The 14,466-nt window shown below is 40.2% G+C and overlaps 1 protein-coding gene across 1 annotated transcript; it reads left to right on the forward strand.

Annotated features, from left to right (window-relative positions):
• Window positions 1-782: 782 nt before the first annotated feature.
• Window positions 783-5,146, forward strand: KCNK18 (potassium two pore domain channel subfamily K member 18). The gene is made up of 3 exons (XM_005154510.2): window positions 783-999; window positions 1,811-1,957; window positions 4,335-5,146. The coding sequence occupies exons 1-3, from the start codon at window positions 783-785 to the stop codon at window positions 5,144-5,146; spliced, it is 1,176 nt and encodes a 391-aa protein (XP_005154567.2).
• Window positions 5,147-14,466: the final 9,320 nt, after the last annotated feature.

Below are 14,466 nucleotides of genomic sequence, written 5' to 3' on the forward strand. Positions count from 1 at the left end.
CTACTATCATTGTAAAGGGCAGCGATATTGCTTGCTGCTCTAAGTGTTTTAGAGTGATGGATGAAAAGAACTGAACTGAATCCTGCAGTTCTTTCTAAGGTCAGTGAGCGTTTCAATTAATAGGAAGATTTTAATAAAGTGAGAACTGGGAAAGACCTTATTGATCCCTTTTTTTCTGCAGAAAAATCCTTGAAAAATCAAGAGAACGCTCCTACAAAGATTATGTGGTATAGAGAGAGATTCTTTAAGCCATCTGAAAGAGAAATGAATTGTTCTACAGTTTGCCCAGATGATGATAGCTAAATTTAAAGTGCCAACCCCTTCTTTTGATTAATTTTAAGCTTCTCTGTTTATTTCTGGGAGAAGTCTTTAAACAAATCCATCCCTTACATTGCACATTTTTCCTCCTGGGAGTTGGGAATGTTTCTACTGTACCAGTGGGAAACTGTAGCTCAGAACAAGAAGCTTTAACCATGAGTTGGCTCCAACGGAAGCCTGCAGAAGCTGGTAATCTGTGTGCATTATAACACTGGCTGATCAATAGTAATTCAGGGATAGAGTGGAGTGAGAAATATTTCAAGGCTTGATTAGTTGTGCTCCTTTTCCATTGGGACTGTAGTGTAATCTTCACTTATAAAGACATGTGATCTGAAAGCCCGAGGCAGAGCAATCCTTGTTTCCACAGAAGCTTTTCAAGGATGCAAAAGCTTTCACATCCTTATCCTCGCTTCTAAAAGCTGTGACTTCTCCACAGAATTAAAAGAAAGGCAAAAGCAAAAGCGATGGCATCACCATCTCAGCCTCTACGAGGTAAAAGGGCATGTAAAAAAATCTTCTGGGCAGTGTTTCCTCATGCCTGCTTCATTCTGTCTCTTGTGATCTATGCTTTCCTTGGGGCTGTCATGTTTTCCCACATTGAAGGTAATCGGAAGGTCAATTTAAGTGAAGAATATAGAAAATTCCTGCAGAATTTGTGGTACATCTCCAGAAATTTATCAGGTATGTACTGGGATTTCAAAATGACTTGGCTGTACAAGGAGATACTCAATCTGTTGGCTTTTCAATGGGATTTCTGGCTTTTGAAGACATTCTTCAGAATACTATCAGCTGAACCTGCAAATAAGATTTTCCCTCTGCCTGGCTAATGACTGCTGCTGTTTGCTTGTCTCTTTAGCTGTGATTTTTGTCTGCAAGCTTCCCTGGTCCCTGTGTTCCTACCTGAAAGCACTTTTCCTGGGGTGTCTGTATTCTCCCCTTTGCTCAAGTTCCTGAAAGAGCAGCTGAGATTCCCCAAACTGAATCCTCTGTCCAGAAAGTCTCTTCCAGCTCCCTCTTCACAGCTCTGGGCTTCCCTACCAGCCCTATGGTGGTAGGATGGAGAGGGTAGATGAGATGAGAAGGGGTAGAAATCCTCCTGTATCTGTGTTGGGACTCATACACAGGCTCGGACTTTCACTCAGGTAGCTGTGTCTTTAAGTCAAAAGAATACAAATCCTTTGGGGAGACCAAAATGAAACAGGACATTCACCAGGCTGGGAGGTGAATATTCAGTCTTCCTGCCCTGCTTCTTTATGCTTATTTTTGTGTCATATTTTGACTTTATTGGAGCATAGTTTGCTTATTTTTTCTTGTTGCTTTATTCACTGAAGCCACCTGATTTCTTTTCTGGAGGGAAAGGGGAGGGTGAGGTGAATATTTTTACCTCCTAAAAGAGTGCAGATGGAGAAAACTTTACTGGAATAACAGGCTGGCTGCTTCCTCAGTGGTGGTGTGCAAACACTCATTGTCTCTCCCATTGTTACTGTAACAGATAACATGACAGAAAATGAGGAGATATTTAAGGAAGAAATCCATACACTGCTCAACACAGCCGAACGAGACTGGTTTGTCAACCCAAAAGATAAATGGACTTTCTTTGGGTCTCTCTTTTTCTGCTGCACAGTATTCACCACTGTGGGTAAGTTCAGAGTTAAAGCAGCCACCAGCAGAATCAACTGATATTGCTGCTTTGTCTAATGTGTTTCTTCAATGGAATTAGAACAACCAACCAAACCTAAAACCCAAATCCCCTTCGATGTTCTTCCTGAGTAGTGATGATGAGTCTGCAAGGGGCTCTGCAAACATTGACTGCAGAGATGTAGCTGAGTCACAGAAGCAAGTTGGAGTTTAGTAAGTAGTGATGATACACACTAATTAGGTGCATCATTACATGCATACTATAACATGTACTTATATATGACAGGTACCCAAAACTAGTATATTAAAGTAAAAAGAAAGCTCAATTTTTCTGTCAAACCTTATCCTTCCCATTATCGTGCGTTATGGTGGGTAATGTTCTCTTCACTGGAAGAGGTAATTCATTATGCATGTATTGTCTTTCAATTTCTTCCCTATTATTTATGTCTAACCCAGCTTTGTAAATCTATGGCTCTATAATTAACCATGCTATAGTTGCTCACACTGCTCTGTGTTAACAGCACATGGCGATGTTTAGGTCACACCTCTGAAATCTTTCATTCTGACTTCACACTTCAAAGGAGGACCTAGATCAAGTATTTGTTGCTAATAGGTGACTATTTCCATTGCAGTGGGTTTGTTATTTGCAGTATTAGGAACTGATAAATCACTTCGGGTTGGAGTCAATTTAGCTATTTTTAATCATCTAGGAGGACTGAGGCATCTAGTCTGATGATCAGTAGTTTGAGCTGCCTCTCTCCACTTGCTTACTGGCTCATCTGGCCAAGATTTCTGGGTAGCTGAATTTAAACTCAAGATAAGTTTTAAACCTTGTAATTCCATTTCACTTTTTTTAATGCATAGAAATTGAGAAAAGGCAAAAAGAAAATCACTCTGTACAATAACTACAATAATTAATCTTCCACAATTGCTTCAGCAGTAAGGATTTGCAGTCCCGGATAGCAAATGCAGAAGAGAATGACAGAGATTAAATAGTTTTTCAGTGTCTTACAGCAAAGGAGGGATCAAGTTTGGATTCAGACCAAAGGCTATGGCAGCCTTTAGTGAAAACAAACATGAATGGATGAGGAAAATGAAGGAAAACATGCCTCAGCATATGGGCTAATAAACTTAGAGGCTAAGCAACTGGCCTGGAAAATCATCTAGAAAAGAACAATGCTTCTGAAAGGAGAGAAGAAATTATTTATGTCATTTTGGAGCACAAGAAGAAAAATGGTTCCTAAAATTAAATACAATTGGTATCACAGAATCCCAGAATCCCAAGGGTTGGAAGCTGATATTTTCTCCCACTGTAATGGAAAAGCACTAACTTACAATTGAAATTTCATATCCAATATGTTAGAGGAAGGAAATACAAATACCTAAATTGAATTTAGGGAAAGGGCATATCTTCTGCTACCATTTTAAGTATCATAAAGGCCATATGTCTGGTAGTACTTCCCTATGTGTTGTAAGTGATACTTGTAAGCTTTAGTGCTTGAGAATAAACATGCATTTCCTCATGTGAGAAACGTGCTTCCTCACTTGATGTTTTGTTTTTCTTAGTGTTTAAGAGACTCTGGAAACTATGAAGTGCATACAAACACAGTGTTAATACAGTATATGCCATTAGAGCTAGATGTGATGAATAAGGGACAATTTCAAATGCTGTTATTAGCTTGTCATTCATCACAAGTAGTTTTGGTGGAGAAATGAAGTGTGAAGTATACGTCTCATTGTCCCAGTCTGATCTATACTCCTGTCCCAGTTTCAGAATTCAGTCATCCAGATCTGAATCTCCTCAAAGCTCAGGGAGTTTCATCCCTAGAGATCATTCGGTCCTACTGTGAGGCCCTGGAGGCTGACCAGGAAATGATCACCTAGGTCCTCATGCACATCCAGTATCATCACTCATCTCAACTTCCCTGCAGAGGGACCCATGGGCTGAAGACATCTCTTGATGTCTTGCCTTTTGGATCCTTCTTGACCTAGCTTCCCATGTCAGGAAATCTTCCCAATAACAGTCTCCAGCAGGACAGCACACCAGCCTTGGGCTGGACCAAACCTTTTGTTTCCCCTCCTATATGGCCTCTTGTTGCCAGAAGGTTAAGTCAAACAGTCGATAAGGTGCAGATAATATAGGAAGAGTTAATTCAACAAAACTGACAAACTCTAAACCTCCAAGTGTTTGAAGAAGAAGGATGCCTGGATTAGTGGTTTCTGAGACTCAGATATTTCAATAGCTTCAAAGCAAAGCAAAAGAACAGTATTTTCTGCTCTAAAAATTGATTTTTTAAAATGAACTGCAATAAAAAGCAATAAAAATACCTAATAAATCACAATGTTATGTCTCCCTTCTCTTTCTCTTTTTGTTCAAGGTTATGGCAATACCTATCCTGTGACACGGACTGGAAAGTATCTCTGTATGTTGTATGCTTTATTTGGCATCCCTCTGATGTTCTTGGTCCTGACAGACATGGGAGACATCCTTGCAACTGTCTTATCCAAGTGTTACAATGAATTCAGAAAACTCCAGTCAAAACTTCTAGCCTCTAAACTCTGTTTTGGATGCACATGTAACAAAGGGAATGAACTGAAATCCAGAGCACAGTCCAAAATAGTCATCAATGATCCCTTGAGTATTATGGAAGTGCTGAAAAGTCAACCAAATGTTAAAAGGAAGCCAGACAAATGCCGCAATGCTGAGATCTTTGAAATGTTAATTGCCAGAGAGAACGAACACACAGGCCCAGTGAGAAATAAGAGCATTGAGAGGTGGAGCTCATGTCCTGAGCTAACCAGGGGAAAGACAATGTCCAGAGTCATGGAGAATTTTGACAAAATTGGGAAACAGTTAGAAAAATTAGATGTGCCCATTGTGTTAATGGTGTTAGTTATCTTTGTGTACATCTCTTGTGCGGCTGCCATTCTTCCAAACTGGGAAACCAGGATGGATTTTCAGGAAGCCTTTTATTTCTGCTTTATAACCTTGACAACTATTGGATTCGGAGATACACAACTGGAACATCCCAAGTTTTTCTTGTTTTTTTCCCTCTATATTATTATCGGCATGGAAATAGTCTTCATTGTGTTTAAGCTGGGCCAAGACCGCTTAATTGGTTTGTATAAAAAGGTGATCTCATTTTGTGGGGAGAAAAAGTTGCCATCAATGAAGATATATCCAAAATAAGTAATTTCTCCTTCACTTGTAAGCATTGGCCACTGCAATGAGATGAAACTTCCTTTGCATTTCTGCCTTGGGGTGGCAGGAGGTATATCTTATTCTGATTTCTTCTGAGAATCTAATGTAAAATGGATGAATACCTCAGGACACACTTGGAGAAGGCATCTCCAGGAAGTACTTTCCAGCAGGGTCCCATCTCCTGAATAACGATGATGCCTGATGAAAATGCAGAAGGCTCTCCCTGCCAGTGCTCCCTAGCACCTTTAGCAAAGCCTTTCTGTCCTCTCTCCCACCACAAGCCAGTATAGGATTTCTTTTTCAGCACTTGTCCAAGCAAGTCCCAGATCACAGTCTCATCCTGCCACCTCATCTGCAGCTAGGGACAGCTTGGTTGTGGCTGTCGGTACTGCAGTGTGTCAGAATGCCACTGCAATATGATTTATCATCAGAGAGAGCTGGGGAGAAGGACTATGAACCCAGCTGCTCTTCTGTCATGACTGCATGTACTGCAAACATTGTGCCTTTGTGTAGAACAGAGGAATTTTAAAATTAAAAGGACACCAAATTTCCACCTCTTTCTATGTCCTCTGTCCAGAAATAGGTCAGTTTTCTTCATCATCTCTTCATGGCTGAAACCACTCCTTTTCCATCATGGTTTATCATACCTGTACTCATCCCAGAGTCAATATGTCTTGTGGTATCCAGCTATAGAAGTGCTTATGACAAGTTCTGCCCTTGTGATGGTCAGGGGAAAGCATGGAACAAACTTCAAGATGACTACAGCTGTGGAATGAACGTCCAGCTCTTTGCTGATGGTCTGGGAACACCGACCCCAGAAGTCCTCACTCCTAATCCAGGCTTTACTCTGCACAGACTGCTTGACTTCTGGGAGTTCCTTGACCCACAGACAGAAAAGTCTACCTATTTCAATGGGATGTGGTGAGGATCCTGTAGTTACATACCTGTGGAGCACATTAATATGTGAATAATGGTGTATCTTCAAGATTTTGCTTATATTATTCATAATCTGGATCAAGCTATCAATGATAGATTTTTTTTTCTCTGGCAAAACAAAAAACACCAAGACCCTCTATTAAAGAAATCACTAACTTTACTTAACCTATTAACCTGTAAACTGTATACATGCTCACTGGCTGTGAATGACATCTCTAGGTATTAAAGCATTTTTAATTATGATGGAATGTACATTATTCTCCATAGCATATATGCCATTTGAAGCTGAGATTTTTAGAGTATTTACATGGCATCTTACATCTGTTATACTCTTGTACATGGTAATGGGTATTCAGTCTTTATCAATAATTAGTTATGATTAAGCACTGATGATATGCAAAATATATAGTAAATGATATTGTATAGAAAAAGTGTTTTATAAGAATACCAATAAAGAATACAGCAGCTGGAAGGAGCTCTGGTTAACTTTTTCATGTTTGCCATGACTTCGGCTTCACATACAAAGTCCCTCTGTTCAGCCTGCTCTCATATTACTTTATTTTATGTCTTTAGACTAAAATCTATGTAGGACTTTGGACCCATCTTTGTTAAAGTACATAGGCACAGATGGTGACAGAAATACTAGGAATTTACTCCATCACTCACAGCAAGTAATAGCTGTGTTTTCAGAAATCAGTGAAGAGACTGGTATGATTTAATGGGTTTTGGATCAGAGAAATGCACTTCCTGCTCCTCAGGGTTTTTTCTTGGGATACACCTAACACAGGTAGCATTAGTTAGAAATGGTCTTTATAACATGGCTAGTTTTGCTCATATCAATGAGATCTCCTTTATGGAGAGGGATTAACTCTGAATTCATCCCCTACAGATTTTCACTGACTTGATACCTTCACATTTACTTTACAGACTTAGGGAATTTTGGCTGGACTTGCAATAAGGATTCTGCACCAAATCGTTCTAGTTATGGCCAAGGGATGATGGTAAACAGCTTTCCTTCCTATAGAATCTGTCAGTTATGGGGTTTAAAATGTATTCTACAGAAGAAGAGAGAACAATTCATATCACCATGACCCTCTATAAAATGACAGTGAACCTGCCTCTTGAATATAATGCACAGCTCTGATCCTTCACTTCCCAAAGGATATGCAACATTGGAAAAAGTTTATAGGACAGGTAAAGGATGACCCGAGACAGGGAATGGTTTCCATATGAGAGACATGGAGTAGCTCTCCAGTCTGGAAAGATGTGAGAGACTGAAGGAGAGATGTGTAACATTACAAGGACATGGAGGACAGAATGCTGGAATGATTGCTAAACATCCTTCATTATGAGAGCTAAGGCCTTCATGTGGCAGGTTAGAGAAAAGAAACAGAAAGAAGAGAAAATGGTACTTCACACAACATGTAATGAAGCTGTAGATACTCCTTGGCATGGGAGGATGTGGTGATTAAAAGTTCACATTAGATCAATGGGTGATGGAGCAAAATCATGAAAGAAAAACTTGAAAAACAGTTAAACAAAACCATAACACTTCTGGCTCAATAATCACTGAGTCCTGAACTGGTAGATGAGGAGGAAGCAAGTCTACAGACTTCTCTGTTCTCGTGTTCTTTCTTTGCAGCCTGTTGTCTCTCAGAGACAGAATACTGGTCTGCATAGTATTCTTCTGACCTGATTTCAGGGCCTGTAATGCACTGAAACAGATTGTTATATAGCTAACAAAGTATTCAGTAAAGCTAATTTCTGCAGAGATATTCAGTTTCACGTTTCATGCAAGGCAGACAAACCAGCACATTCTGATTCTGCAAAACAGATCACAAAAAGAATGTGATTTGGGCAACACAACACAACCAGCCTGCAGCAAATAGAACATAGTCATTTGTCTTGTGTTGTGAACCTGAAGGAAGGTGGAAGGCTGGACACACACCAGTGTCAGGGATAAAAAGGTATTTATGTCCTCTACTCTGGTGCACTGAAACATTGACCCCACATAGACAGGAATATCCATCTCTGATTTTCTTACTATCAGAGTTGGAAGCCAGTTTGCCAGTTGACAGCACACTATGCAGCAGCCTTGCACTGACAGTGACAGCAGTAGGATCTGAATACAGCTCACTAGATACAGCAACAGACTTAATGAACATGAAACAAAGTAGTGAGTAGTGACTCATTTAGTGAGGCTCAGGCATAAATATTTATGAGTTGACTGCTCTTATCATGATCTAAATCCTAGAAGAATTCGCAGTGTCTGCCCTCAGAAGTTTTTATTCAACAAAATTGACATGGAAATCAGCTTTGTTTGCATCAAAGACATAAAATACTGCTTTTCATAACTTTTTTTCCATCATGTGCTGCAGGAGATGGTGGCTTAACCATGAAGGGTGTCATGGAAGAGCTTTTCTATCAGGAAAGACGTGACTGATGGGGAAAGAGTTGCTTGATGTGTAACCCACAAAGGATATGAGTTATTACAGACCCAGCTGGAGAGCTTTACAGATCAAATGCACTTGGCGCTGAAGGATGCTGGATCAATCACTCCTGATTGGGCCAAGATGGCAGCTGTCACGAGCACTTAGGAGCAGAGAGGAGGGCATTCTTGGTGTGGGAATTGCAGAAGGAGGGATGGAGGAATGAGCAGAAGGGGTGGAAAATAATCTTTGGGCAGAAAGGTTAGAGGGGGAAAATGACAGCAACAGCAGAGGAAGGAGCCGCTTTCTGTATAGACAAAAGTATGGTAAAGATATGCTGGCTTGTGCAGCCAGCCCATGGTTGGAGAGCCCTTCTTAGATCAGCATGGTGGTCATGGTTGTTGGGCTCCAGCACAGGTCTCACCATCAGTAGCCACAGGGAGAGCTGAAGAATCTGCAAGGAAGCCTCCTGTGAGATAAAACAGTGGCAGAAAGAACATACGGACACTGGACTGAAAAGCCATTAATGAAACCACCAGAAATATCCTACTTATTCTCTGCTTTGTCATTCAATGAGCAGCAACCCGTTCAGCAGCATCTTTTACATGAGCAGTACGTCTGAGGACTCAGGAAATTCCTAATGGGATGTAGGACTTGTCATCTGTATGCCAGTAGTTCAGATGCAGTCCAGATTTTAGTGGGCTCAACGTTAATAACATCTGATAGCACTTTGATGGCCTTTATGCTTTTTCAACTTGTTCCAGGTGCAGATGCACCCACATCACAAAAAGGCTCTCACATAATGAATGTTAATAGCACGCATGGTGGTAGGCTCAGCAGAGGCAAAGGGTAAGACTCCAGCTGAGAGGAGTCCCTGCAGTCCCTTTTGCTTCCAGGTTCCCAGTATACCTTGTGATCCTCATTTCCAGACCACAGGGTGCATCAAATGTAGCATGTGTGGCTGTTGCATGCAATATGAGTGCTTTGTGACCCCAGAATGATGGCTCTTATTATTTTCCTTGGATTTCACAAATGGAATATTTTTTATGTATATGTCTTATTTATAATTATAAATATATTATTAGTATTATCCAAAGGCTGTACTCAGCTGTTCTGCCAGGACATGTTATATTGTAATAACAATTTGAAGCATTTAGTTAGGCTACCTTTCCCTTTCTTCCTTACCTTATGTACCACATACACAGTAGAAAACACATTTCTCAAGCCATTCAAAATGATACACAGAGCTTACACAGAGCAAGGGAGATCAAGTTGCTCAGGATAAATTTCAACTATCTTTGTTAAAGTACATAGGCACAGATGGTGACAGAAATACTAGGAATTTGCTCCATCACTCACAGCAAGTAATAGCTGTGTGAAGACAACACACGTATATAAGATCTCATATATGAGGCCAATATTTTTAGGATGAAGGCCTGAGGTCTAAGTGCAAACCGTCATGGACAAGGAAGTCCATAAATGCATTACTTGTGCGTGCCAATAGCTAGTTGTCTGCACGTGGTACTCATTAGAGGGTTATAGGAAGTGCTTGAACAAACGTTGGCTTGTGTGCTCATGGGTTTGCATGTGAATGTGAGCTTTTTCTCCTTCCTTTTTCTTTGAATTAAAGATTTGGTCTCTTGGTAGATAAAATCTAGTTCGTTTTGAGGTTATTTCAGACCTTTTCAAGCTTATGAAGTTCTCAGTGTTTGGGCACAGCCAGAATCTTCCTGACACTGAACTTGTAAGTAAAACTGTATTTCTGTGCATTTCCAGGATTTACTGAAGTCTAAAGGAAACGGAAAGAAATGGGCAAGAAGGGAAAGGAAAGCAAAGCAGGAAAAGAGTGACAGTGGAAAATGAATTGCTGTGTTAAGCATCTACTGATGAGAGATCAGGGTAATGATGCTATCTAGCAGCGTTGATGCATTACATTATCTGCTTTCACAAAGTCCTGTGTGAACAGGAAAGCTGAGAGAGAAGACACCACAAAATCAGCACATAAAATTGCCAATGTACTCGATGCACTGCTGGAAGACAGTTATTGGATCTGCTGTGAGATGCCGACTGTCATCATGCTCTCTGATCCATGCCCCATAGGGGAAAGCCACCCGCTTGCTGTCTTTTGTCACATATGACAGAAAGATTTGAGAAGCAGTCACAAGAGTTGAAGGCTGGGGCTTTGTGGGTATAACACTCACATTCTACAGTTTTCCCACTTTATAATTCTCTTGTGACAAGTAATAGAAGTTGTTGTTAATAAAGGAATTTGGGAGTTCAGTTGAGAATTTGAGGAATTCAGTGTATGTACACAGACTTCTGCCAGCCAGATTGGTATTACAGTTGGTTTTAGGCTGTTTTTCACTCACGCAGCCATCCAAAGTCCCAAAACAGCATTGACTGCCTAGACTTCACTGATGCTTAAAGGATAGTTTTCCAAATACACTTGCAAGCCAGAAGCACAGGGTTGCTGCACTTCCTGGACAACAGAACTGGCTGATGCCTGGAAGAAAACAGAAGTTTTGAATATAGCATAGCAGCATTTTCATCCAATGTTTTCAAAGCAAATCTGAATTTGTAGGAGGTTTTTTGGCTGAACTGAAAAATGTTGATGGTCAAAAGAGGGCTTTTGAAAAGGTTTTAGCAATTTTATGTTTGAATGACTCCTTGACATGAGTCATTCATGTAGGAAGGAAGGGACCTGAAAGATAAAGCTCTTTGTGATTCCCCCCATGCTGTTCATTGTATCTCCAGTTTCTCACACAGAGACAGTGATGTGTCACATCACTCTGCTGATGAAAGAGGACTGGCTTTCTCCAGGGTTGTTTCCAAGTCTTTTCACATTTCCCATGGAGAAGACCAAACTCTGCTATGATCTACTTCAGGCAAAGCAATACACGGCATTCTTGCTTGAAAGATGTTTCTTAGTATTAATAGTCTTATCTTAAGAGACCATCATAGTTACTGGGAAGAGAATAAGAGTAAATGAGGGATCATGAACTTCCCTTGGGATTTAAGAGCAGGACGTGATTTGCAGTACTAGGAAGTTTGATGTACTGTCTGGGTCTATAAGAAGTGCATGCTTTGGCTGACATTTGACAGCCACCAGCACTTCTTTTCTATCTGCTCTTCAAGAAAAGTTACACTGCCAAATGTTTTTTAGAGCAATTTGCTAAGCTGATGAAACAAATATATTTTACACTCTGAGAGATTAAGGACTGACATGTGTATGTGTTTTTACTTTATATAAAATCCACTTCTAAATGCTAGCTAAGAAGCAGAGGGCTGAGTTCTGGTGTTGAAATCCATGGCAAAGCTCATCGTGCCTTTGCAAAATCAGGTTTGGAAACAAGTGACAGATAGAATACATTTTGCCATCAATTCTTTTGATCCTGGTTTTAGAAGAGCTGTTTCATGCCTAAAACTGCCATCTCATGGAAAGGTTTTTTCTACATACAAACTGGCTAAATTCCTGATGGTTGTTGCTTGTCTTTTCCTCCTGAAAGGGCTGGTTCTTTTCCTTCACTGTCAGCAGTGACCTGCAATCAGGACACGATCACACACCAGAGACAGAAAATTCTCCATAAGAAAAACCAAGTTATTCTTGGTCAAAAATAGACAAACATTAAGATGTGTTTTATACCTACATTAAGCACTCTTGTGGTTATTAATTATTTTTTCTGTGGTGACATTTATTCATTGTTTTTGGGCAGAGCTTCCCACCTCAGTTCCTGTCGCTGGCCCACTGATATGTTCCCTGAGACACCAAGGCTCCCCCCATGATGAGCCAGAGGTTCATTTCTTCCTTGGCAAAGCATGGAGATTCCCTCTGTTGGCTTTGTTTTCCATTAAAAGAGAATAGGGAAACAGAAGCATTGCTATTAACAATGCTATAAACACAGCAACTAAGGAAGTAATTTAACTCAGTCTCCAGGAGATTTTAAAATAGGTTTTAGGGATGCTGCTCAAATAAACACTTTGACCAACTTTTGAGATTAATTGAAGTCCAGTGATTCTAAAATGAAGCATTTTAGTTTTTTCATTTATAAGCTTTTACTGATTGGAACAGGAAACCATGTTAGAAACTGTTCTCACTTCTGTTGAAGAGTAGAAACTGTTCTGTTTCTTCTGTTTGGGAAAAGATGTCATAAAAAACATTAGGGAGTCTGTTCCTGTAAAATTCTCCAGCCTTCCACTTCAGACAGGATTTGAAGTGCTTGACTTTGGCAATGCTTTTTCAATCTAAACCGCTCACCTGCTTTTTAATCTGAATAGCATCACCAAAGAGCTTTAGAGCCTTTCAGAGTAGCCCAGTTATAAATAAGGAAGGCAAAAGATTTGGGCCCTGATTTCACTGATTTCACTTTCAGCGGTTTGGAGGGAAGCAGCTTTGTCAAAGTCAGCAAAATCATTAAATTATAAACCCAGCATGGGATTAGGGTCAGGCTCCTTGAATTAATTCTGTTAATAATTATTGTTTCTGGTGTTTCTTATTTTCTTTATGGCAGTTCCTTGAAGCATCTTAGATAAGGACTTTAAGCATCCTTTATCTAAGAGTTTCTAGCTACACGCCTGCCACAGCATGCATCTCTGTAACTAAAGCAGACCTTATCACTTCCTGCCTGTGCTGGCTAAGCAAGAAAGCAAAAATCTTTATGGCGAATGTACAAATATGTGTCACTGGGTGATTGAGTAGATCTGTGAAGCAGCTGCAGTGTATTTAAAAAAGGAAGAAACCTAAGTGAAATAAGAGCTGTGAATGCAGAAGCCTCATGCAACACAATGGCATTTCATAGCAAGGGAAGCTTGTGCATTGCCTGGTTGTCCTGTTCCAGCTGTGTCACTTCACCCTATCAGCTGTGGTCCGGCTCATGGGCACTCGATCTGACCAATCAGTCAGTCAATGCCTCACCAATACATCTGATGTGATTTCTACATATACCTCCTGGATGATTCCTCTGAATACTGGGAAAAGCATGAGTTTATCAGTCTCTAGTTCTTAATTTAGCATTCAGTGTGGTCTGGATGCTGTCATGCAAGGTATTTGCAGCTACTGAGAAGCTGGAAAAGAAAGGTAATTCAATCAGCAAGAATTTGACAAGCACAGAGCATATAAAACACTTTCCCTCTTCGAGAATGGAGAAACAGAAACATGATAAAGTTGCAAATTTGCAGATCACTGAACACATTTAATGAAACTGATTAGGAGGCATGTATGTATTATATAGAAATGTTTATGGTCATAGATAATTATTTATGGTCATATTATTATTATGGTCAAGAGTATATGATTTACAGTAAGAGAACCAGTTATTCTGAGTCCATGACCATCATTTGTTCACAGAACCAAGCTGGAACAGGCACAGAAAAAAGATCAGGCTGGAGATCTTATTTGGTGAGAAGAGACTGAGGGAGACTGATAGATCCTCAAAGGAGAAGCAATGTTTCAATTCAGAGCCTGCCTGGCTCGCTCTCTGGAACTTCAGTTGAAATTGAGCAGAAATATGCTAAGCTGGGAAACATCTTTATAACAAGGAGGGCTTGAAGCAACAGGATTTCAAGAAAAGGAAAGGCAAGAAAAGCAGATTAAGATGTCTGAAAGAATTTGGCACCACACAAATGGTCTGATAAGTTATAACTGTCAAATCTGGCAAGGAGTCAAACTCCTGGGCCTAGGATGGTCCTTCCTTCACTGCTGGAGTCCTATATGGATGTCTGCAATTAGCAAAGCAAGGAGCATCCTTGGAGTCTGTTAGCACCATAGAGGTCTCTAGGTCCTTGCAGTCTGGGGAATATATGCCCTCCTCCTTCCTGCAAGGTGAGCATAGAGATAACCTCTCTGGACTAACTATTTTAATTCACTTTTTAACCCCCAAAAACAGTGAGTGAAGGGAAGTTAAATTTGTATTGCAACTGGAAAGTGATATACACAAAATATTGTCT

Source organism: Melopsittacus undulatus, chromosome 4, assembly GCF_012275295.1.
Source record: "Melopsittacus undulatus isolate bMelUnd1 chromosome 4, bMelUnd1.mat.Z, whole genome shotgun sequence".
NCBI lineage: Eukaryota > Metazoa > Chordata > Aves > Psittaciformes > Psittaculidae > Melopsittacus > Melopsittacus undulatus.

Bases quoted from the DNA above. Each gene is read 5' to 3' on its own strand.
- KCNK18 (XM_005154510.2), top strand. From the start codon at position 783: ATGGCATCACCATCTCAGCCTCTACGAGGTAAAAGGGCATGTAAAAAA. The intron at 1,000-1,810 runs GTATGTACTGGG...TTACTGTAACAG, and splicing joins CATCTCCAGAAATTTATCAG to ATAACATGACAGAAAATGAG. The intron at 1,958-4,334 runs GTAAGTTCAGAG...TTTTTGTTCAAG, and splicing joins CACAGTATTCACCACTGTGG to GTTATGGCAATACCTATCCT.